A 21,776-nucleotide genomic window follows, 5' to 3' on the forward strand; every position below is an offset into this window, starting at 1 on the left:
CCGCTAGCCTGGCCTTCAATTCCTTTTCCCTGATGTAGTCTTCACCTGGGTTTGCTACAGTTCTGGCACCAAACCCGCAAAAATAAAAATTAAAAAAAAAATACAGTTGTGATGGTTTTTCAGGCTCTGATGTGGGGATCTCACATCCTGTGCCTCTAAGCCCCAAGAAAAAAATATCCTTGAGGTGGAGGCTGGTGGGACCCAGAGAGGAGAGGTCCTGGGATGGATGGTGGGAGCTGTGGGTTGGTGCCTCCAGCCCTGCCCCATCCCTGGGGACAGCAGGCCTCAAGTAGCTGCTGGGCGTCCCCTGCAGCAGCTGAGACGGTCTGGAAAGGTGGGAGGAAAATATGAGCCTACAAGGTGGGTGTTTTCCAGCAGGGGAGGCCGGTTCCCTTGTTGAGGAGCTGTCCTACAGCAGGATGGAGCCCAGGACACGCTGGAGGCTGCCCCTGTGTAATTAGCGGAGCTGGGCTTTGGCTCAGGACCGGGGTTTGACTCATCAGAAAACCTGCTGAGAACACGTATTTAAATAAATAAACATAAAAGCCTATTTTTAAGAGTTGTCCTTTCAACACCTCTCAGATTTCGCTGCACCCTGAGCACTGTCAGGAAAAGATTTCCCTTCCTGCAGCCCACGGGTTAAGGGCAGGGCCCTACTTTGCCCAGAAGTCCCGGCCCAGGGAAGGGTTATGTTTTATGGGTTTCACCACCATGTCCTTGTGCATTTTTCCTGTTGGTACCGCAGAAGGCTGTGCCATGGGAGAGCTTCTGCCACCAGCTGCTGTGGGGTGTGTGTGCTGGCCCTGCTGCCCTGTCCCCATGTGGGGCTCACAGAACCATTAGGGTTGGAGAAGCCCTCCAAGACCATCTGGTCCAACCATCCCCCTGCCACCAGTGTCACCACTACGCCATGTCCCCAAGCACCATGTCCAGCCTTTCCTTGAACACCCCAGGGATGGTGACACCACCACCTCCCTGAGCCGAGGAGCTCCAGAGGCCTGTGGGTGTATGGAAATGCCAAGAGCTGGGCCTGGGGGCTGAACCTGCCCTCCCAGCGCAAACTTTGCTCTGGTTCCAGTTCTGGGAGCTGTTTCTGCCCCTCAGTGTGGCCGAGGCTGAGGTCTGAAGACTGGCTGGTCCCTGGTGTGGGGCAGGCTATGGGATTTCAGCCGGGAAAGGCCTTGCTGGGTTTGGACCTCAGCTCCCTCGGCTGAGGCTTGCTGGGTGGCCGTGTCCTCACAGCAGGACTGGGACCCCACAGGGAGCAATCCCTCAGCTGTGTCTCATCCCAGTGCCACCAACACTTGGGACAATCTCCCTAATGGGACAAGCTGCGGCTCGCAGAGGTCTGGGGTGACACCAGGCGGGTGACACCAGGCCTGCTCTCACAAGATCTCCCAGGCTTTGCTGCCTGGGCAGCATCTGACTCGGTTCCCCAGGGGTTTTAACCCGCAGGGAGGAAAAAAACAGCCGAGGTTAATATCCCACCAGCAAGCAATGAAGCTGACCTAGTATTCAGCCACCCGCGTGAGTTACGGGAGCTGGCAGGGCTGTCCCCTGGCAGCGGGGCCCTGCTGGCTGTCCCCGTGTGCCCTTAGCCCACTTCAGGCTGGAGCCAAGGCAGCGCCCCACGGTCAGAGGCACGCACTTGGATAATGTCAGCGGCTCCGGGCCTGGAACAACTCGCTGAGAGGCTGTAACGTGATCGTGCCTGGCCTCCACCAGCTGTCCTGGTGCCAGCCAGCCCGTGTCCCCGAGGGGACGCAGCCACCGGGGGGATCTGTAGCGGGGCTGCCCCTGGCGGTGTGCATCCTGCCCTGGGGCTCGATCTGGAAGCATCCCTTCTGCTGGCAACAGCAGCTGGGAAGAGACAGTCCTGTCATCCACCTGGGCTTTGAAGTGCCAAATGATGTGCTTTTACCTCGAGGGGGAGCCTCGGCCTTTTGCTGGTTGCAAGAGCTCGTGCGATTTTTGGTATTTGATGTCTGAAGAGACGCACAGCAGGGAAGGTTTTACGGAAACAGACCCGTCTTCAGAAAGTGTTGGGTCTCAAAGCCCTAAAATAACAGAACAATTCAGGCTGTTAGGGACATCTGGAGGTCTGAGTCCAACCCTCTGCTCAGATCAGGGCCAGCTAGGTCACACAGCTCAGGGCCTGGCCCAGTTTTGAGTCCATATCCTCTCTGGGAAACTTTTTCCAGCATCTGACCACCTTCACAGTGAAAGCTTTTATTCCACAAACATAATCAGATTTTCCCTTGTTCCAGCTTGTGGCCATTCCCTGGGTCCTGTTGCTGATCTCCTTGGAGGAGGGCCACGGATGTCCTCAATACAGCAGAGCACTGACAATAGGCTAAATTTGGACAATCAAACTCTGCTTGGGGTTTATTTTCCCAATCAGCATGCAACTGGGAAAAAAAATAGTTTGTGCCCCAACTTCTGACCTGTGAAAAGTGAATGAAATGATAAGGCTTGCTCGTTTACCTTTCCCACAGGTGAATGAGCCCACAGGTGTCAGTGGGCTACTGAAATCCTATTGCTCAGGATTATTCTGAACATTTTTTGTATGGCCACCAGTTATCAGCGGTCTCACAACATCTGTGGGACATCCCCAGGGGTGTGCTGATGCCATAGCCTCGTGGATGAGCAGTGAGGGGCAGCCCTGGTGCTGTTTGTGCAAGTTGGTACCCGGGGGGCACTGAACCTGTGTGGGCAGCTCGTAAATACATCGGGATAGGAAATAAATGGCTGGAGCAGGAGTAGGAGGGCAAAAGATAAAAACCAAAGCCTGATTTCCTGCGTGGTGGTAACCACGGGCCTGAGCTTATGAGAACATGGAGCTGGACTGTTCTCTAGGGCCAAACAGGGAGAGGTGATGTTCCCAGTGAAAACGGGGAAAAGTTCCCCACCCTGTGCGTGGTTAAGCACTGAGGAGGCTGCTCAAAGAGGCTGTGGCGTCTCCATCCTTGGAGGCTGTCAGAACTTGCCTGGCCTTGGGCAACCTGCGCCAATTTGGCAGCTGGGGGCTGGAGCAGGTAACTGCTGGGAGGCTCTTCCCACCCGAATTTTCCTTGCTTCGTTTGAGGAGGAGGAGGAGGAGCAGGAAGCCTCCACAGCGTCCACCTAAGAGGGCTTTTGTGTTGCTTCTTTTTTTTTCAGAGGGCTTTTGTGTTGTGGACAGGCCCTGGCTGCCTTTATTTACCAACACAGATGGGTCCTCTGAGGCCACGCTTGTTTGCAGGGAAGTCCAAAGTGCGCTTATCTGGGTGGCATTGCTGGCTGGGTCCCAAGCAGGTGGCCAGCATCACACCAGTCCTGTGGGAACACGAGCTGGAAATGCTCCCTGCCCGTGCTGGCGTTGATTTACAGGGATGGGAACAGGGCAGATCTACAAATTCACCACTCCAGGGGCTGACCCTGCACCAGAGATGTGGCCAAACCAGGGCTGGCTGCGCTGAAAATGGTGAACTTGAGTTTATTGCCCTGGCTGTATGAAGGTTTAAGCATCAAGGGGGTGGTGCCCAGGAGGGAAAAGCTGTTCTGGAGCCGGTGGAAAGCTAGAGGTAGATAAGGGTGTGTGTAATCCGAGGGGATGTGGCAGATGTGCGTGGCTGAGGGTGGAAAACCTAAGCAGAATTGGGAAAACAGAGTGCCTTGTGGGGACAGACCCCAGGGAGCAAAGATGCTCTGCTTAGAAAAGTAATTCCTAACAAAACTGTGGGATCTGTGATATTATTTATTCATAGTCTGTACACTCACGTGATTTTCTTCTACTGTTCCTCTGCTTTACCATAGGCCCAAACTGCTTATTACCATCACATCAAGATAACCTCAATTGACCTCCTATGCCCCTGGTTGTAAAATCTGTGTGCAACATTACCTGGACATTATCTCTGCATAAATCCCCTTCTTTCTTTTCTTTTCTTTTCTTTTCTTTTCTTTTCTTTTCTTTTCTTTTCTTTTCTTTTCTTTTCTTTTCTTTTCTTTTCTTTTCTTTTCTTTTCTTTTCTTTTCTTTTCTTTTCTTTTCTTTTCTTTTCTTTTCTTTTCTTTTCTTTTCTTTTCTTTTCTTTTCTTTTCTTTTCTTTTTATTTTTCTCTGAGGCTCTCATCACTGCTCAGCCAGCCCCGGGATGCTGTGAAATACCTGGGTCAGTTCTCAGCAGCACCTGAGCAATGCTCGCAGACAAATTTGTGCTTCCTAAACCTGGGGAGAAATTCCCAGAAGGAGGAGGACTGGTGCCTCAGGTACTTCTAGAGATGAGCACTCACAGGCTGTTAGTGGCCTTAATAAAGCATATGGAAGTCTGCTGTCAGATCTGCTTTTTTAGACCAATTGTCTTGACCCCAAGTGAGACCTGAATCTAGATCTGGGGACGGTGGCGTTTTGCAAATTTTGTTTTATTTAATTGAGCTGTGGGGTGAGCAGGGCTCGCAGCATCGCAGACGGTTAGTTAAAGCAAGCTGACTTAATGTCACTGAGTCATGAGCAAGTCAGGCTGCTGCCTGCTGCCTGCTCCTTCTGGGACGTGTCAGGGCATCGCTACGAGCAGGGCGCACTTACCGAGGAATAATGGCTTGCTTAATAACGAGGGGTTTTCTGCTGAGCTTCGCGAAATGGCCCTTACACAGGTTGGGCATTAAAGTCCTGGAGACAACGTATATGGTACTAATTATTACAAAATGCTGCAGCAAGCACGTGCTCTCCCTGTGACAGCACGGCGTAAGCCTTGGCTGATGGAGCTCCCTGCTCCTGTCGGGGTGGACGCGGTGTCCTCTGCGGACGGGGTTTGCTGGCTGGTGGAAACGGTTCCCACAGCCCCAGAAGAACTTAGTGCTGAATCTCCTGATAGTGCATGTAGGTTTGGGTTCTGAGGTAAGCCCAGACTTAATTAGAAGGCCTTTTCTTTCTTCAAAACCACAGCAAAAAAAAAAAAAAAAGGCTGCAGAAGCCTGCCTACACTTCCCTTGGCTGGCAAGGTGCTCGGCACCATAATGACCGGGGTTATTAACCGCCAGTCCTCACAAACCAAGCGGTCTTGGCCTGTCAGGAGAATAAAAAGATGAGGAAAGTAGGCAGCTCAGAGCCCTGAGTAAGGGATTGCAAGGTGGGGATTTAACTGGAAATTTGTGACACGGGGGCGGGCTGCGATCTCTTCCAAGTCCAGGTGGTTTCTGTGCCGTGGAGCAGGGCGCGGGGCTGGAAACCACCACGTGCATCGGTATGCTGGCTCCTGCCGTTTCATCTCCAGGCTCTTGCTTGACACCTCGGTGCAATAAGGACGGGAATAATGAACGGCGAGCTATAAAACCTTGCGCGTGGCCTCCCTTTGTGCTGACGGCAGCGCGTTTCCCCCGGCGCGGCCCGATGCCATCCCGCTCCCGGCTGAGTCAGTTCCCTGAGCGGGCAAAAGCCTCGGCTCCACAGCTGGCAGCGCCTCCACGCCGCTTGCCTGAAGGCAGCAGCAGGTCTTGGTGCTGCCTTTTGATCCCAGGGGTCCCTGGAGGACACTGGTCTGGCAGGCGTGGGTCTCGGGCTTAGCTGGCTTCTGCAGAGCTGCTGAAATACCACGGGGGCTGCAGGAGCACCTGGGATGCTCCTCGCAGGGTTTTGAGCTCTTGGTGCAAGAGCAAACTAAACTAGGACGTCATCTGAACCATCCCCTCGTGCTGAGATGGAGATACTGGGAGGAAATACTGTCTGATATTGGGAGGCAACCCACCGAAAGCTTCTGTTGCTCTTCATCCAGCCTTAATTAAAAAATGGGGGAACAGAAGGAGAAGTCTGGTCTCCTAAAATGGGTTTATTTCTTCTAGTTTTGGAGGCTGAGTGCTGGTGTCTATAGGAAAGTTGTTGTTCTCTTGCAGTCTCAAGGTACTTAATTGCAATTTGTTATAAACGAGCCTTTTAATCCTCGCTAGTGGTCCTGAGCCTGCAAGCAGATGCAGCTCGGGCTTTGCACAAGCTCCGAGCAAGGGGAACACCAGGAAGGGCTCTTCCCAGCACAGCGAGTAACCATAGCAGCCGAGGCCTGCTTTGGAAAGAAGGGTATGATTTCTGCTCTCTCTTTTTTAAAAAAAAAATAGTTTGTTTTTACACCAGTTCCAGAAGAACTTCCCATAAAGAGGTTATTTTGGTTTAAAAGGAGACAAAGCTCTCCCCCAACTCTTGTTTAGCACTGATTGGACTCAAAAGCAGGGTCTCCTGAAGGCGTTTTAAGTGGAAATAACAATCATCCTGAGAGAGCTGCGAGTGGAAGACCCTCCGCCCTCCCCCTGGTGAATAAAACACAGCTGGGGAAGTGCTTAGCAGTGCCCAGCCAGCTTTGCTGGGTTAGAAACTTGTTTTTCCTCACTCACTGCTTACAGGCTTGACTTGATTTTAGGTTAAAACAAAACAAACAAAAAAAAACCCACAACCCAACCTCACCTTATTTTTTCTCTCTCTAAACCCAAATTGTCAGGAGGTTTTCTTTCTTTCTTTCTTATTCTTTCTTTCTTTCTTATTCTTTCTTTCTTTCTTATTCTTTCTTTCTTTCTTATTCTTTCTTTCTTTCTTATTCTTTCTTTCTTTCTTATTCTTTCTTTCTTTCTTATTCTTTCTTTCTTTCTTATTCTTTCTTTCTTTCTTATTCTTTCTTTTATTTTCACAATGTTAAATGTAAACCAACCCTAACAGGTCGCACGATGCTCCAGCAGCTTTGAACTGGCTTGAGAGCAACCAGCGAGAAGAATACGGCTAAAAATCCGCTCGTGAAATGTCCCTGCTGGAGGCCTGTGTCAAGGAGCTAAGTGGAAGAAGAGGGAAGCCCTGATCCAGCTGGGTGAGAAAAGCCACCACTGCCTGTCCCATCAGCACGTGGTGGTGTTTGTGAGCACAGCCTCTTGGCCTTTGAGGTCCTCTGCATTTTTGGGAGTGGTAGGATGGGACACGGGGAAATGCACAGATGAAGCAGGGGCAGGCACAGGGTGGGTGCAGCTGGGGGTGGTGAGGGGATGCCTGGGCTGAAGGGGCAGCGGGACAGGTGTCCTCCTCCAAAAACACAAGGTTAAACGGCTTCTGTTGGGAATTACATGGCATCGGATTCAAGTCACGTCCAGGATCAGGTCTACTGGCTGGTTGACATGCAGGAAATTTTATATTATTTCTAAAAAGGCACCGGGAGTCCACAAATTACAGGGAGACGAGGAGGAGAGGAACTTCAATGACTCTGGGAAAAATGCTTTTTTTTAAATTTTTAATATTTTTTTCCCCCTTTTTGTCTCTAGGGTATGAGATGACATCTTCAACGCTTCGCTCTTCCTCCCTGCCGTGCTGCCCAAGCGCCCCTTGCCCTGCCCAAGCCCTGCGCAAAGCTGCGGCGCGCAGCGGGGGCGCACGGGGAGGCCTGCGGGCTCCCTCTGCTGTCCCCGCCGGGTCAGAGCCGCCAGGAAAAGGATCCTGGGGTCGGGCAGGGACGGATCCTGGTCCCTACAAACCCCTCTGCAGCCCTGCAAGGGCCTGCCTGTGCCCCCTGCCTTGCTGTGCCCCGGGGACACCAGCCCCTGCTGGTCCTCTGCTCCCCAGGGGATGGGGACGGGCAGCTGCGGGAAAATTGTCCTTGTCTCGTGGCTGCTCCTCCATTGGGGGATTTTTATGCCTTGTGCAGGTAGCTGGGTTTAAAAAGCGGTGCTCAGAGCCAGAGAAATGTCTCCGGGTTGTCCCGCTTGGTAAGGGAGCGTGGTGCCAGGGAATGGATGGTGCCAGGGAAGGGATGGTGTCCCTGGGGAACACGGGGGCCACTTTGCAGAGCTGCTTTTGAGCTTCAAAGGATGGGAGCTGAGGCTCTGGGCTCCAGATTTTGGGTGGCCTGGGGAAAATGAGGCTGGAAGCAGCTGATGGAGGCTGGTGCTCAGCAGGACCAGCTCATATGTGAGCCCGAGGGCCAGGGTGTGGATGGGGAAGGAGCCCAGGCGAAAGAGGCTGCAGATTGCTTTGTCTTGAAGAATTCATGTGGCAGCACTGCAGAAAAGGGCATAGACTGGAACTTAAATACTGGAAAATAACAGAAAAACTAGAGAAGAAATGGGGGCAGTCACAGGGGAAGGCAACTACTATGGAAAACTGGAGGAGATGCAACTCTAATGCAGAGTAGATAATGAATGGTCATGTAATGCCTTGCTGCATCCATGCGTGATGGATCTGGGATGCCTAAAGCATGGAAATTTTTCTCAAACAGTAGTAATTTGGCTGCAGAGCTGTATCTGTTAACAAAACGAAATAATGCCTCTTCTGCCCCAAGCACTGCTATGGGAAAGGAGGAGAGAGTAGATTTGTTACAGGTTTTAGAAGGAACCGGGGGGATGGGACATGACGCATCTTCTGGCCTTTTTTTTTTTTTTTTTTTTTTTGTGTGTTGAAGTTACAGTCACAGGAAACCATCTCGTGCAGGTTTCTTTTTCCCCCTGCCTTCAACTGGGTGTGTCGGCAGGCACAGCTGGGGCAGCTGAGCCCCTGGGCTGGCTGCAGAGCGCCGTGATGGATGCCAGGCAGCAGGGCTAATCAAATCATCCGTCCTAATCCCTTTACCCTCAGCGAAACTTGCATTTCGGCTCATTAACGCTGAGGCCAGAGTGGGACAGGCCAGGTTTATGCTCATTACTCACTGCCCATTACCACTGCCTTCACAAGCAGGCTTGTGCCTGTCTCATCTTTCACTTGTTTGCGTGTATTTGGGATCTTTCCTACTGCTGCCTGGTTGTGCACAGGGACGGACCAGCAGTAGGGTCCCCTGCACCTTGTTCTGCCCCCATGGGGTCACTGCTGGGCCCCAAGATGAAGTTTGCCCTGGCAGAGCAACAGGCCACAGTACGAAAGGAGGCTGCTGGTCCTGTCTTGATGTGATTGTGACCAAACCCAGCCAAATACCAAACTTCCCAGGCTCTGCAGGGCTGTTTCTGGCAGATGCCACCAGAAAAGCAGGCAGCGAGAAGGATCACCCTTTGCTGTCCTGCCTCGGTCTCCTCGGTTGTTGACTCCCACAGTTTTGGGGCTGCTTTTCTTTGAAGGGCGTGGGGGCTCCTGGCTGCTTTGTGAGCAGGGCAAGCTAAGTTTTTGGAGCAAGAGAAAAGCAGCTGGGGACACTTGGTGCTGTGGTCACTGAGATGCACCAGAAAGGCTGCCGTGCAGGAGCTGCAAGCTGCCCACAGCAAGGGACCAGCTTGGGCTGCCTTCCTGTGTATGCATTTCGTGTGAGTAAAGGCAGAGGAATGTAACCCAAAGGAAGCTGCAGTGGAAATACCGCTTGTGGTGACGGACAGGCTCCTGTAATTTTCCATGTGTGGCAAGAGATGGGGCGCACTGTCTGTGATCAGGGAGCCGCAATTAAAACCCCCTTTGGGCCTAAAATCCCCTGGAAATGGCTGCCCCCTGATGCAGTTCTGTGATGGAGGAGGATGGGCTGTGGGGTTGGCTGTGGCTATCTGCTCCCCGGCAGCAGGGCAGGGTGGAGGTGCCTGCTGAGGAGGTGGCAGGAGATAGCAGGGCCCTACAGGGCGCTGGCAGGGATCCCTGCCCCTCCTGCCGCAGGGATCACCGTCCTGGGGGGTGGCCGGAGCTGCCTCCTGCCTCCTGACCCCATATGGGGGCACCACCTTGGCTGTGGAGCATGATGGCCAGGAAAGGTTTCTCCCTGATAGCCAACCCCATGGTTGATGTAGGAGGCTGGGGTAGCCTCGATGGCCTCACAGCCTCTTTTATTTATTTTTTTAACAGGAACAGCTCTTATGGCTTGGGGTGTCCTACATCAGGTTCAGAGGCCGTCAGGGTGGCCTGGGGTGGGTTTTTCAGGGTGCTGGGATGTGGGCTTTGGGGGCGCAAAAAACCGGGATGGGGTTTTTGGGTTCCAGGGCTGGGGTGCGTATTGAGCCCTCAGTCTTTGGGGTGGGTGCCTGCCGTCAGCATGCAGACCCTAAATGGGACAAATGCCCTGAACCCAGTGCCCGGGCTGGCCTTTTTGGGGGCTGCCAGGCGAGGGGAGCCCAGCCCCAGGTCTGCGATGTGGACTGTGTGACTGGTTGGAACTTATGGGGTCTGGGGGGCAGCACCTCAGGTTCCTACAGGGAGAAAAGGGCCCCGGGCCCATGGAGCGCCTCAGCACCCGGGGGTGGGGGCGGGGGGCACAGAGACCCAGGGGGCGTGGCCTGCCCGCTCGGTGGGCGTGGCCTCCGCGAGCGCGCCAAAACCTCCGTGCCCCTCCTCCCTCTTCCCGGAGACACAATGGGAGGCGGGCCTCTGGCCGGCCTCCCGCCCAATGAGCGCCGCGCTCGGGGCGCGGCTCGGGCTCTGATTGGCCGGCGGACGTTGTGGCGCCAAGTTCGAAGGGGTATATAAAGGGGACGGCGGGACCCCTCGCCCCCCAGTCGCTCCCCGCGCCGCCGCCATGCTGCACGCCCGCGCCCCGCTCGCCGCCCGCCAGGAGCAGCCCCGGCTGCCGGCCCTGAAGGGCCTGGCGCTGGGCGACAAGGAGAACACGGTGAGCGGCCCCTTCCCTCCCCCCCGCCCTCCCTCCTTCCCTCCCGGGCCACTCTCTCACCGCCCCGCTCTCCCCGCAGCCCCCGGCCGCCAGCAGCAGCCGCGTCCTGGCCAGCAAGGCGGCCCGCAACATCTTCCAGGAGCCGGTGAGTGCGCGCCCCGAAGGCGTTCTTCCCCTAAATCGGCTCCCTCAGGGCCGGCGGTGCCCCCTCGGGGCCCGTTTCCCCTCCCTCAGCCGCTCCCCGCCCGCCGCAGGGCCCCCGGAGCGCCGAGCAGGAGGAGCCGCTGCTGCGGGAGAACCCCCGCCGCTTCGTGGTGTTCCCCATCCAGTACCACGACATCTGGCAGATGTACAAGAAGGCCGAGGCTTCCTTCTGGACGGCGGAGGAGGTGAGGGGGTCCCCACGGGGTCATCTCCTCCGAGAACCCTCCCCCCCCAAGCCTTGGGGCAGCCCTGAGGCTTCCCCACGGGTGCCTCATCCACGCCATCAAGAGCTTTTCTTCCTTGTTTCATCGTTTCCTATTAACGTTCCTTCTTAATGTGTTTCTCTTCACGTTTCAGGTCGACCTCTCGAAGGACATCCAGCACTGGGAGTCGCTGAAGCCCGAGGAGAAATACTTCATCTCTCATGTCCTCGCCTTCTTTGCTGCCAGCGACGGCATTGTCAACGAGAACCTGGTGGGTGTGGGGACAGCCCCGACACCCGGCTGCTCTGGGGATTGAGCCTAGCCAGATAACTGCATGGTTTATGGCACAACTGCCAGCTTGTCTGCTTAGGGCACGTAGTGCTGCCTGATCCTGATTAGCAGACCAGATTTCCTCCTTGTAATACCCAAGTTTGCCCTTTCCCCAGTGAACATTGCCCTACAGTAGTAGCACTTGCCCAATTCAGAGCCCTTGATCTGTTTCTAACCTGCTACTGCTCTCCTCCCTAGTGGAGGCTGAGGAAAATTAAGAAAGTTTCCTGTTCCTGGGATTAAAAACCAACTCATGGCTTGGGGCTGTGAGTGGCAACTGCTCCTCTTCTTCCTGCTCAGACCCCACACTTCTGGGACTAATCTGCAGAGAGTTCTGTGGGCTGAGCAAGAGTAGTTACAGACAGCACCGCGGCTTCTAACCTGCAACTTATTTAACAATTTTCACAAATGCTCCTTTATTTCCTCTAGGTGGAGCGGTTCAGTCAAGAAGTACAAATCACAGAAGCTCGTTGTTTCTATGGCTTCCAGATTGCCATGGAAAACATACATTCAGAAATGTATAGCCTTCTGATTGACACGTACATCAAGGATTCTAAGGAGAGGTTAGTGTTGCCTGACAATGAAAGGTCTGAAACTCTGAGCTGTTGAGATATAATTGCTGTATATCTATTATTTTGACTCGAAAGCTGATTTTGGGGATTTGAACTAGATGTATATAAAATAATGGTAAAAGTGCTGCTTAAAAGCAACTTGAGAATATTTTTTTGTTCTTAAGTGTGAGATTTTGCCTAGATTGCAGGAAACTGAAACCACTTAACGCTGAAAGTAAGAAACGAAACTATGTAAAAGATACAACAAACAAGTGGCTATATTAAATTACAGTAAGCTCTCACATAGAGGACCCACTGCACCTAGCAGGTAGTTCTGTAGGATATTTTCTCTGAGAATCTTGCTGCTTGTATTAAAGAATCTTACCACTTGTATTAAAATATCTCTAAAACCCTGCAAATCTAGTTAATGGTTAGCACCTAGTGATTTGACTGTTTTTGCTGGGCTTAATAGCAAGCAAAACACTTTATTTCCCCAAAGTGGCTTTTGATGTTGATTAAAAAACAAAGCCAAAGTGCAATGAGATGGATCAATTCAAGAATTGCGTTTTAAAGCTAAATTCAGGGCTTTTGTGCAGTCTAGACTAGATTTATTCTGGTATTTTCTTGTAAGACCAACATCTGTTGAGAGAAATAACTGGTGCTAGATGTGGTTGAGAGAGATTTAGTTGCTGATACCTTGTTGAAAGCTGACATTTCTACTCCGTGGTGTTTAATTCCACCAGGTGTTTAAGGAAGAATTGTCTGCTCCGTGGTGCTTAATTCCACTAAGTGTTTAAGGAAGAGTTGCTTACCTGAAAACTTAGGTCTTGGCACTGGATGTTGGCCTGTAGTTTTGAAAGCCTCCTTCAAGTATAATACTTGGTGAAACAGCACTCCCCTTGACACTGTCAGGAATTCGTGTGAACTGGTATTGACATGACAGAAAGGTGGTGCAGAGGTAGTAGATGGACACAAATAGAGAGAGGTGCAAAATAAAATGGGTCAGGTCACTTAAATATTGAGGGTACAGAGCACTTGTGAGAATAACACCATCTATGGCTAAGAATGTTATGTTGCTGTGCTGCTGTCTCATGCTACTGACGCGTCTTGCTTTGCAGGGAATTCCTTTTCAATGCTATTGAAACGTTACCATGTGTTAAAAAGAAGGCTGACTGGGCCATGCGCTGGATTGGGGACAAGAAAGCGACATATGGTGAGTGCGTCTATTGGAAGCAAAGCGAGATTCCTTCCCTAGCAGGATGGAGGAACCACCGTTCCTCTAGGCAGTTTAGAGACTGTTGTCACAGGATGAATAAATGCCCTGGGATAATTCTGGAGATTTTCGTCTTGCAAATGAACATGAATATTTGTAAAGTTGTTGGTGTTTTGAATAATGAGTTCACACGGCAATCTTCATATACTTTGCTGTATGAACAAATTGATAAGACGCGTCTAGAACTGGCCCTTGATCTCCAGCAGGCTTGTAGCAGTTGGAGGCAGTGGCTCCTCTGCCCCAGTGATTCTTGATGTCTCACTTCACAGGTGAGAAGAGATGGTAGAGATCATTATTGTGCTACTGCTAAAGCATTAAATGAGGCCAAAGTTCCTCACTTAATTAAGGATGAGCAGACACTGACTTCAATCTGCTGCCAAAATGACTACTCTTTGTGTGCACTCTTTGGAAAAAGGCAGCATTGATGTTTAACCTAGGGGAAGGAGCCTTGGCTTCAGCTACCTGCTAGCTGCTCTAATTTGGTTTTACTTCTCTTATTCCAAAGTTCTACTTGATAACCAGAAGCCTTTGCTAGAATAGCTTTATGGATAGGTTATAGCAGCCTTGAGCAGAAGGCTTCATTGTCCTTCGAGGGCTCTGTTTATCAGTCTATTCACAACTTCTCAGCTTTAATCCTGTTAAGTCTTCCATGTGATACCAACATCCATTTCCTTGTAACAGGAGAACGTGTAGTAGCTTTTGCAGCCGTGGAAGGCATCTTCTTTTCTGGCTCTTTTGCTTCAATTTTTTGGCTGAAGAAAAGAGGATTAATGCCGGGACTCACTTTTTCTAACGAACTCATCAGTCGAGATGAGGTAAGGCTCAAATTTTAGCAGTTAATATGGTGATGTGCCATGTGGCTCGAAGTAATGACATTCTGCTGGAGCCTGTATTTTTCTGCAGGGTTGTATTTAGAAAGAGGCAGTCTGTAAAGCTCACTAAAGTGTGTAAACATGTGGTCTCGTGGATCTTAGTGAGTGAAAGTATTATTTTATTAACTCAAAAGGAGCTTAAAGTTTCTCACCAGCTCTTTCCCTTGCTGAGGGAACAAATGCAGTTGGTACTGGCCTGAATTCATTGCACCTCCTTCTGGGTAGGCAGAAAGCTGTCATCTGCAGATAACACTCGCGTGGCAAGGGCAATAATGGTGCCTAGACTTTAGGCTAGTTACTCTGTGCTACTGCTTTGAGTGGTTCTTTTAAATCAGCATTCGTGACAATTTTCTGAAACTTCTTCCCAGGGTCTGCACTGTGATTTTGCCTGCCTCATGTTCAAGCACTTGATACACAAACCGTCGGAGGAAAGGGTGAAAGAAATCATCATGAATGCAGTCCTCATAGAACAGGTAATTGTCTGCTGCTTGTTTAGGAACTTGGTCACCATTAAGTGCAAAGCTGTGGAGCTGTTGGGTATAAAATTACCCTAGACGGTGCAGAGTGAATGCTGGCTGCTGTACACGATGTGCTTCTGTTTTCTGCAGGAATTCTTGACGGAGGCACTGCCTGTTAAGCTGATTGGCATGAACTGCACTTTAATGAAACAATACATCGAGTTTGTAGCAGACCGGCTTATGTTGGAACTGGGATTTAAAAAGGTAAGGCTAACACACAGAATCTGTCATGGCCATAGTAAGTTTAATTTCTTCCAGAAACCCAAATCCTCAAATGGCTGCAGCGATATTGGTATAATTTACAGATTCAGTTATTAGTCCTGCTGTTAGGAACTGTTTGGGTACCCACAGCAGAAAAGGCAAAAGAACACTAATGAAAGACACGTAGGAGTTGCTGTGCTTCTGTCTAATGGGAACGAGAATGTAAAGACAGGAATGAACAGCAAAGACGTGGGGCAGAGGCTTTTGTTCACTGCATAGCAAGCCTACCAGTGGTGTCATTAGCCATCTTTGTAATGCTTTCATGAGTTGCAGATTTGAGCACCCCTAGTGACTGTAGCATTCATTACCTTTGCATTTCAGATATACAAAGCAGAGAACCCTTTTGATTTCATGGAAAACATCTCTCTGGAAGGCAAGACCAACTTCTTCGAGAAGCGAGTAGGTGAATACCAGAGGATGGGAGTCATGTCAAAGCCCACAGACAACTCGTTCACCCTGGATGCAGAATTTTAAATGAACTGAGATGGCATGAGTTAGTGTGTATGCTCTCCTCGTCACAAGGAAAGATCAAACAAATTGAGTCACGTTGTGACTTCATGTTTTGTACGAAAATCCCACTCCTGAGAGGTGTGGAGACATGGGTACTTCTAAGGAGGCTAGTGTAACCCCAGCAGTAAAATCCCTTTTTGTTAGACTTTGCCAAAGGTGTTAATTCTTAGAATGCTTAGATGTATCTCCTGCAACATGCGCTACTTATCTGGTGAAATGGGGGCTCCTTCCTTCTGCCAGATGGGGGCTTTGGGTAATCACCACTAGCTTCTCCACATCTAGAAAGGACTGTTTGGGAAATTCTGGCCTTAAACTTGTGGAATACTCTGTAGAAAACTCTGGAGGCAGCTATGTAACCTCACTGCTTTCTTAGCAGGTTTTAAGTTTACTTTTTTATGTTATTTTAATAGTTTGTATATAAACCTGGCACTTTAATTTTCAAAATAAAGAACTGTCTCATAATACTCTAATGGTAAAATGCAAGTCTAAAAGTTCATGATTTTGCAACCAAACCTTTTGTGTCTTGTGCTTCTTTCCTGGTACATAACATGAAAAAATGGTTCTGTGAAACAAACTGCAATGATTTTAAAATCTGTCAAAGAACAAAAGGGTATGGAAGGTGAACAACTTGGTAATAAGCTGGATATTCTGTGTATTGGAGAACAATATGTGGCTAGATTTTGCTGTTCTTCAGTATCTGGGAACATTATTTCATGTTAAACCCCACTGAGAGACTGAAATTGGCTACTGTCTTCTTCCTTGTGTTGGTCTATTTGATAATGGGAAAGAAACCTGATGGAACTTAAACCATTTCTGTGAGCTGGGAGAATGCTGAGTTGGCTTCTTTCTGCTGAAGGCTTCCCTCTTTGAAAATGTGTGCAGTATGTATGGTGCTTCTCTGAGAGATGCAGTCTTGGGTTAGAAGTAAATGATTTGCTGATCCTTGCTCCTTCACTCTCCGGTGTACTGAAGCTGATGGTGTGTGACTGTTCTTCCCCCGGGTCCGTGAAGCTGGGAGGATGTGCACGTTTCTAAGGCTGTCCTAGGGAACAAAACCATAAATTATTAAAAAAGAAAAATCCCCGAAGGCTGGAATGCAAAGCAGAAAATGCGAGACGTGTAACAGATGGCTCCAAAATGCCCCTGCAGCACTGATGTTGGTAACAGGTCAGCAGTCGCAGTGGGCTGAGAATAATGTGCTGGGAGCTGGAATTGGGAACGTGTTAGACTGAATGGCCAGATGCATCATTCTGAAACACTGAAACTTGGTTCTTTTTAACGTTATTGGGCATCTTTCCTGCTAAATATCAGCATTGCTCCCTCAGCAAGCTGGGTTTTGAGCTTGTTTTTCTGAGTCAGGTCTCGCTGTATCGTAACGATCCCTTTCTACTTGATTCTCAATATATGGCAAGGATGGAAATGATTGGGGTGGACAGGTTGTGATTTTCTTTTTACCCTGAACTCAGGAGATAAGAACCAACACTATATTTGCAGATACTCCAGAAGTGCTGCTCGAAATGGAGGTGTGATGGCCAAGTCATCTTGTAATGGCAGGCAGGAAGAAAGTCCCTTAGCCAAGCGCACTCGGGGGGTAACAGACACCGTAGATGCGGGCGCATTAGGGATGGATTAGATAGGAATTAGTCAGAAGCGATTCAAGGAGAGAATAAGGCCTGCTGTGGTCGGTATTAATCTCCTCCTGGCCTCGCAGATGTATAAATGCCTACTGACTTTTGGTGTACGAACACGCCGTAATGCAAATCAGCTCTTATGGTGTGATCCGGAGGAAAGCTTTGCATCTGGCCCCGCCTTTTTTAATTTTGTTTTCACAAGGAATTAAACATCTTGCCGTTGGTTGGATTACACAGATCACGTCCAAGCCTTGATAAAATGCTTAGTTACCGGGAAGCGATTAGTTCCTAATTCAAGCGAGATGCCAGTTGTTTTGACACTTGATCCTCCTCAGCACCGAGGGGATAATGGAAGCTGTCGCTTCCCTTCAGAAATAAACCAACAGAAAAATGAAGGGAAGTGAAAATTTAACTGACCCTTCAGGATATGTTTGGGAACGGAGGCAGAGGAACCAGTGGAGACTGAAGCGAAGTGATGGAAGGGCTGATTTTTTTTTTTTTTGTACGTGTATGAATCAGAACAGCTGTCTGGTGGGGGTTCTGGCACAGTAATTGCCGCAAGTGCAAAGCAATTAGGCTAGTAGAGGAAAAATACTGAGGGATACGTAAAAACGGATGTGTTTGGTGCAATGCTCTGATGTCTGTCAGTTGATTTATGCAGCCCTGATCCCTAGCTATCCCCCCGTGTTATATTTATTAATACAATTAACAGCTTTTAACAGCACCAGATGCAATGGAAGAAGACTAACTTAAAGCTTTCTCATTATTTTTATTTCTTTTGTTGGTTTTAAAAAACACTTGCATGGGTACAGGTGAGAAAGCCTTTAACTAATTGACACCTTTTCTCTTTCCAAATTGCACGTCAGATGTAAAATCTTAGGCAATGTGGGGGAGCAAGAGCGGCGACCCAGGGTTAGGCTCGTCTTCAGGAAGCAACTGCACCGTTAGGATGTAATGACAAAGAAAATCCCCAGATTTCTCAAATTTCCTGGAGTGATGACAGCAATTTGTGCCCAGAAGAGGTCAGAGAACAGTTCCTGCTGCTCACGCCTGCAGCAGGGCACAGCCAGCCTGCGGATCTGAAGGCATATTAACAATCTGGAGCGCTCCCCGGAGGGTAGCTGCTTCCTCTATGCCGGTGAGAAGTCAGAAAAATTGCCAAAAAGTAGTAAGTGAATGGAGTTCTTCTTCCAAAGCCCACTTCTCACAGTCAGTGATGCCTCATTTCATTTTAAGCTGCTGATTACCTCTTTGGCCCCTCCATGCTTAATGAATTATAAGTAGTAAATACTTCCATCAGAAAGGATCTGAGAGCTGCTCGTGTCCTGTTTGCTGATGGGAAGCTGCTGTTTTCTTAGGAATCCATCCCTTGGGGGTGTTACTGATTCCTCTGATTCACACAACACAGTCACTCGGTTTCTGTGGTACAGGACTTCACATCGGGACTAGCTTATAGGTCAGAGTTATGCCTCAGCTGCCTTTAATGGTGGCATTGCTCCTTCCTCAGCCTGCGGAGAAACAGCTTTATTCCTTCGGAGTGTTGTGTGCCAGAAAGATGACATCTTTGATATCTTCAGTGATGGGTTCTTCGCTGATCAGCAGATAAAAGGTGGTGTTTGCTGGGCACCTGCTCTTAGCTAAATGCCAGGTAGCTGTGGGATGGACAAGGAACACCAGTTCTCATTCCCCTGTCTGGGTGTTACTGGTGCTCTGCTGGCCATCTGCTGGCTAACAGCAAGTCCTGGGGCACTGGCTGGCCACCAGAGCTGTGGCTTTAGCTCCTGATTTTAGGTTACCCCCACACCACCATGTGCTTTTGAACCTGCTGGAGAGGAGTTCACTGTGAAGGTGAGTGCAGAAGAAAGGGTGGTGTTAAAATCCCCCCTGCTGCGGATGCTGCTTCTCTTGCTGCAAGCAGAAATCCTGAGACGCATCGGGGGTGAATGAATTTAAAATGAACACCTTTTCTCCCCCCTGCTGTTACTCATTTTTTTGAGACTTGAAATATCAAGAGAAACATACCGTAGTGGAATGGCTTTGCAATTTTTTTCCAGTAACCAAATCCCTCTCCTGCTTTTTCCCGGCTTGTAATGCAGTGTGTAGTTCAAGCCGCAGGCAACGTTGCTTTGTTCATCAGATGAAGATTACAGTGAATTACTAGGAGATGCTTGTGCTATGCAGCACTCGGGAGCACTTGGCTGGCACTGAATGCTCGTGTAGAGGCTTTTCCCCTGGCCTAAGGGTGAAGATTCCCATGTTGGATACACACTGGTGCCTCTTGGAAGCAGACTGGGGGGGAAAAAAGCATCCAAGGCCAGTTTCTGCTATCACTTACTGGTAATTTATACTTCCAAATATTGTAGGATTTAGCTTAAATTAAGGGAGAGTTTGCAGTTTTTGCACATCCAAAGGTTGGACTTGCAAACTATGGTCTTCTGGGTTGTGTTTCTGGTGTTTGGGCTAGGGGGTGCTGGTACTCCTGCTGCAGCCTCTGGTGCTGTCGAGGGCTCCTGGTGGAATCCAGTTTGTGTAGTCTCCACTTCCCCTAGTACTACGATGGTTTTACTTTGCTAGAACCTCATCCTAATGTGACTCTAGCAAATGAATCGTCAGGTAATTGAACCAATTAATGCTATGCAAATGAGTTGGCAGGTAACTAAAACTGTTAAATCAGTCACTTCCAGGCCAAGCTGCTGGGTCCCGAGGAGGGCGCCTGTAGCTATTTCTGTAGATGGTCAAATTTTGGGGCAAACCAGTTTTTGCTATGCATGCATGTACCTGGATGTGTCCTCTGAGAAATAAACCTCCAAATCCATGGCTCTGCAGGTGCTGCTGGGGTGCAGCCCCAGGAGATTTTGCAAGAGCGGAGGAGTGACACTAATCCCTGGTTTGAATCTGGTGCCCTGAAGGTTGGTGCGTGTTTTGTCAGTGCCCAAGCTTTTGGGAGAAGCCTGGGCCTATCTCATCACTTCAAAATCCCATTTGGTGCCTATTTGACCACTTACAGGTTTTATTTCATATTTTGCTGGCCTTCTCTGATAGCCGTAGCCACATTGTTTCCCCAGTTACTGATTAATGGCAAAGGGAATTCCTGCCTATCCTCCTGGGTAATTTCAATTATTTGTCAGAATTTATCCCTGAGCCACTCAACAGGCAAAATCCTCCTGATTCAACAGCAGGATGAAGCATTGGGCTTCAGCTGCGCTTCTTGCGGTGACTTTCTCACTTCCTTTGCACCCTTTTGTGTAATAATTTTGTTTTGATGTGATCCAGGAGCTTTCAATAAGCGTTTGTGTCAGTGAATCTCCATCCTCCCACCTCAAATCACTGTTCGGCGAGACACTGAGATGTGTTTTTCCCAATTCAGGACACAAATGAATAGCAGCCTCAGGTTGCCACCTGTTCTGGTTTTATCTTGGTTCTGTAAGTAGCAAAGTGTGCTGACAGCCAGATTCCTATACCTCTCTCCCTTGGAGTTAATTAAATGGTTTATCTCTGGCATGAATTGATTTTCAGGGTGATGCTAAAATGTTTCAGCCCCCCAAAAAAAGTACACTTCTGTGCTTCAAAAGTTAAAGTTCAGTGGAGCAGAAGGGAGCAGGGACTTGGCAGGGAAGCTGTGGAGCAATGAGGTTTCATTAGATGAAGTTCAGAAGCAGCAGTGTGTTCAGGCAGGGAGCGGATTGGAAACGAGCATTTCACAACAGAGATGTTAGCAGGGCCAAGTGTTCCCATTTGCAAGTGTCTGTTCTGGTTGAACGTTGCTGCGATGCCACTTAAATGCAGCCCCAGCTATAAGGAGGAGTGAAATGTAATTCCCTCCTAAAAGGAATCAAAATATTAATTTGTGTATCGGATTCTCTAACAGCTTCAAGCAAAACACATTCAAGGCTTAACAATGACTTTGCTGTTTCGATTACTGCTTCTGGAAATTGCATCTCCTATCGATGTAGCTATTACAGTTACTCCTGATGATGCTGTAAATACATGTGGACGTACAGAAAACTGAGCCTGATCTGGTTATTATTGCTGCCTGGGAGCTAAGACTGGCAAACGCTGGAGAATGTAACAGGATTATTTTTTAATACACATTTTCCATAAAATGGTTATCCCTTGTCAAATTGAAAAGCTATTTGCTATGTGAAGTAGGCTAATTTTATGGTAAGTTTTTAATCTTGCCGTCTTTTCATCGTTCAGCTGTTACTGTTCTTGCTGTTACTAAATCCCAGGATTACATATGAAATGGCAGGACGACTGGATTGCATTTAAATTAATTAAAGCAAAAATGTTTCAAGTGAAATGTTCAATATTGTGTAGATAATCAAGAAGCAGATGTAGTTTCACCTCTCGCATCCCCACATAACATGTGCAAAAGGACTGAGATTTAAAAGTGCGCATAAACTCAAGCGTCGCTGCTCAGACTCCACAATGGGGGAGTGAATTTTGGGCAGATTAGGGAAAGTTGTTTGTGATGACCAAGTAACTTTGCCTGAAGAGAGATGTTCAGGACCAGGCTTCCTGATAAGCTTGGCCATGCAGCTGGTACTTATGGTGACATCTCTGTGTCTGAGCCTCCTGCGGCTGCTGTCCCCTCGCCTCTGCAGGTGAGCTCAGGCTTGCTTCTACCTCCTGCTCACCTATCCATGCTCCGGTTCTCCATCAGCTCCAGCAGAATTTCTTTTGGAGTTAGGCTGCTGCCCCAGCACTAAATCTGGTCATGTTTTGCAATCTTGTACCTGCTGCAAGCACTACAGCTGGCTGTCAGCAGGGGGGCTCCTGCACAAGGAAAAACCAGCAGCGAGCCCAGCAGTGCGGTGCCCAGGCTGCTGGCCCCGCTGTCTGCGAGGTGCCAGGTGACTGTCACGTTTGGGGTGAAGGCTGGGCTGCTGGGGCTTCCCCTGGGGGAAAACA

The 21,776-nt window shown here is 49.3% G+C and overlaps 1 protein-coding gene and 1 long non-coding RNA gene across 3 annotated transcripts; both read left to right on the forward strand.

Moving 5' to 3' along the window:
• The first annotated feature begins 6,668 nt into the window (after positions 1-6,668).
• LOC311433341 lies at positions 6,669-8,156 on the forward strand. Of its 2 annotated transcripts, none has more exons than XR_014690680.1 (3): positions 6,669-6,822; positions 7,268-7,606; positions 7,837-8,156. It is a non-coding gene; the product is annotated as an uncharacterized lncRNA (long non-coding RNA). The 2 variants fall into 2 exon arrangements; XR_014690681.1 differs by having other exon boundaries at positions 6,670-6,822; positions 7,268-7,647; positions 7,874-8,156.
• Positions 8,157-10,384: 2,228 nt separating this feature from the next.
• Positions 10,385-15,743, forward strand: RRM2 (ribonucleotide reductase regulatory subunit M2). The gene is made up of 10 exons (XM_084512378.1): positions 10,385-10,512; positions 10,592-10,657; positions 10,767-10,901; positions 11,074-11,190; positions 11,679-11,812; positions 12,919-13,013; positions 13,755-13,888; positions 14,314-14,418; positions 14,554-14,667; positions 15,046-15,743. The coding sequence occupies exons 1-10, from the start codon at positions 10,420-10,422 to the stop codon at positions 15,196-15,198; spliced, it is 1,146 nt and encodes a 381-aa protein (XP_084368504.1). The 5' UTR covers positions 10,385-10,419; the 3' UTR covers positions 15,199-15,743.
• Positions 15,744-21,776: the final 6,033 nt, after the last annotated feature.

This window comes from Aythya ferina (genome assembly GCF_964211825.1).
Source record: "Aythya ferina genome assembly, chromosome: 3".
Lineage (NCBI taxonomy): Eukaryota > Metazoa > Chordata > Aves > Anseriformes > Anatidae > Aythya > Aythya ferina.

Bases quoted from the DNA above. Each gene is read 5' to 3' on its own strand.
- RRM2 (XM_084512378.1), top strand. From the start codon at position 10,420: ATGCTGCACGCCCGCGCCCCGCTCGCCGCCCGCCAGGAGCAGCCCCGG. The intron at 11,191-11,678 runs GTGGGTGTGGGG...TATTTCCTCTAG, and splicing joins GCATTGTCAACGAGAACCTG to GTGGAGCGGTTCAGTCAAGA. The intron at 13,889-14,313 runs GTAAGGCTCAAA...ACTTCTTCCCAG, and splicing joins AACTCATCAGTCGAGATGAG to GGTCTGCACTGTGATTTTGC.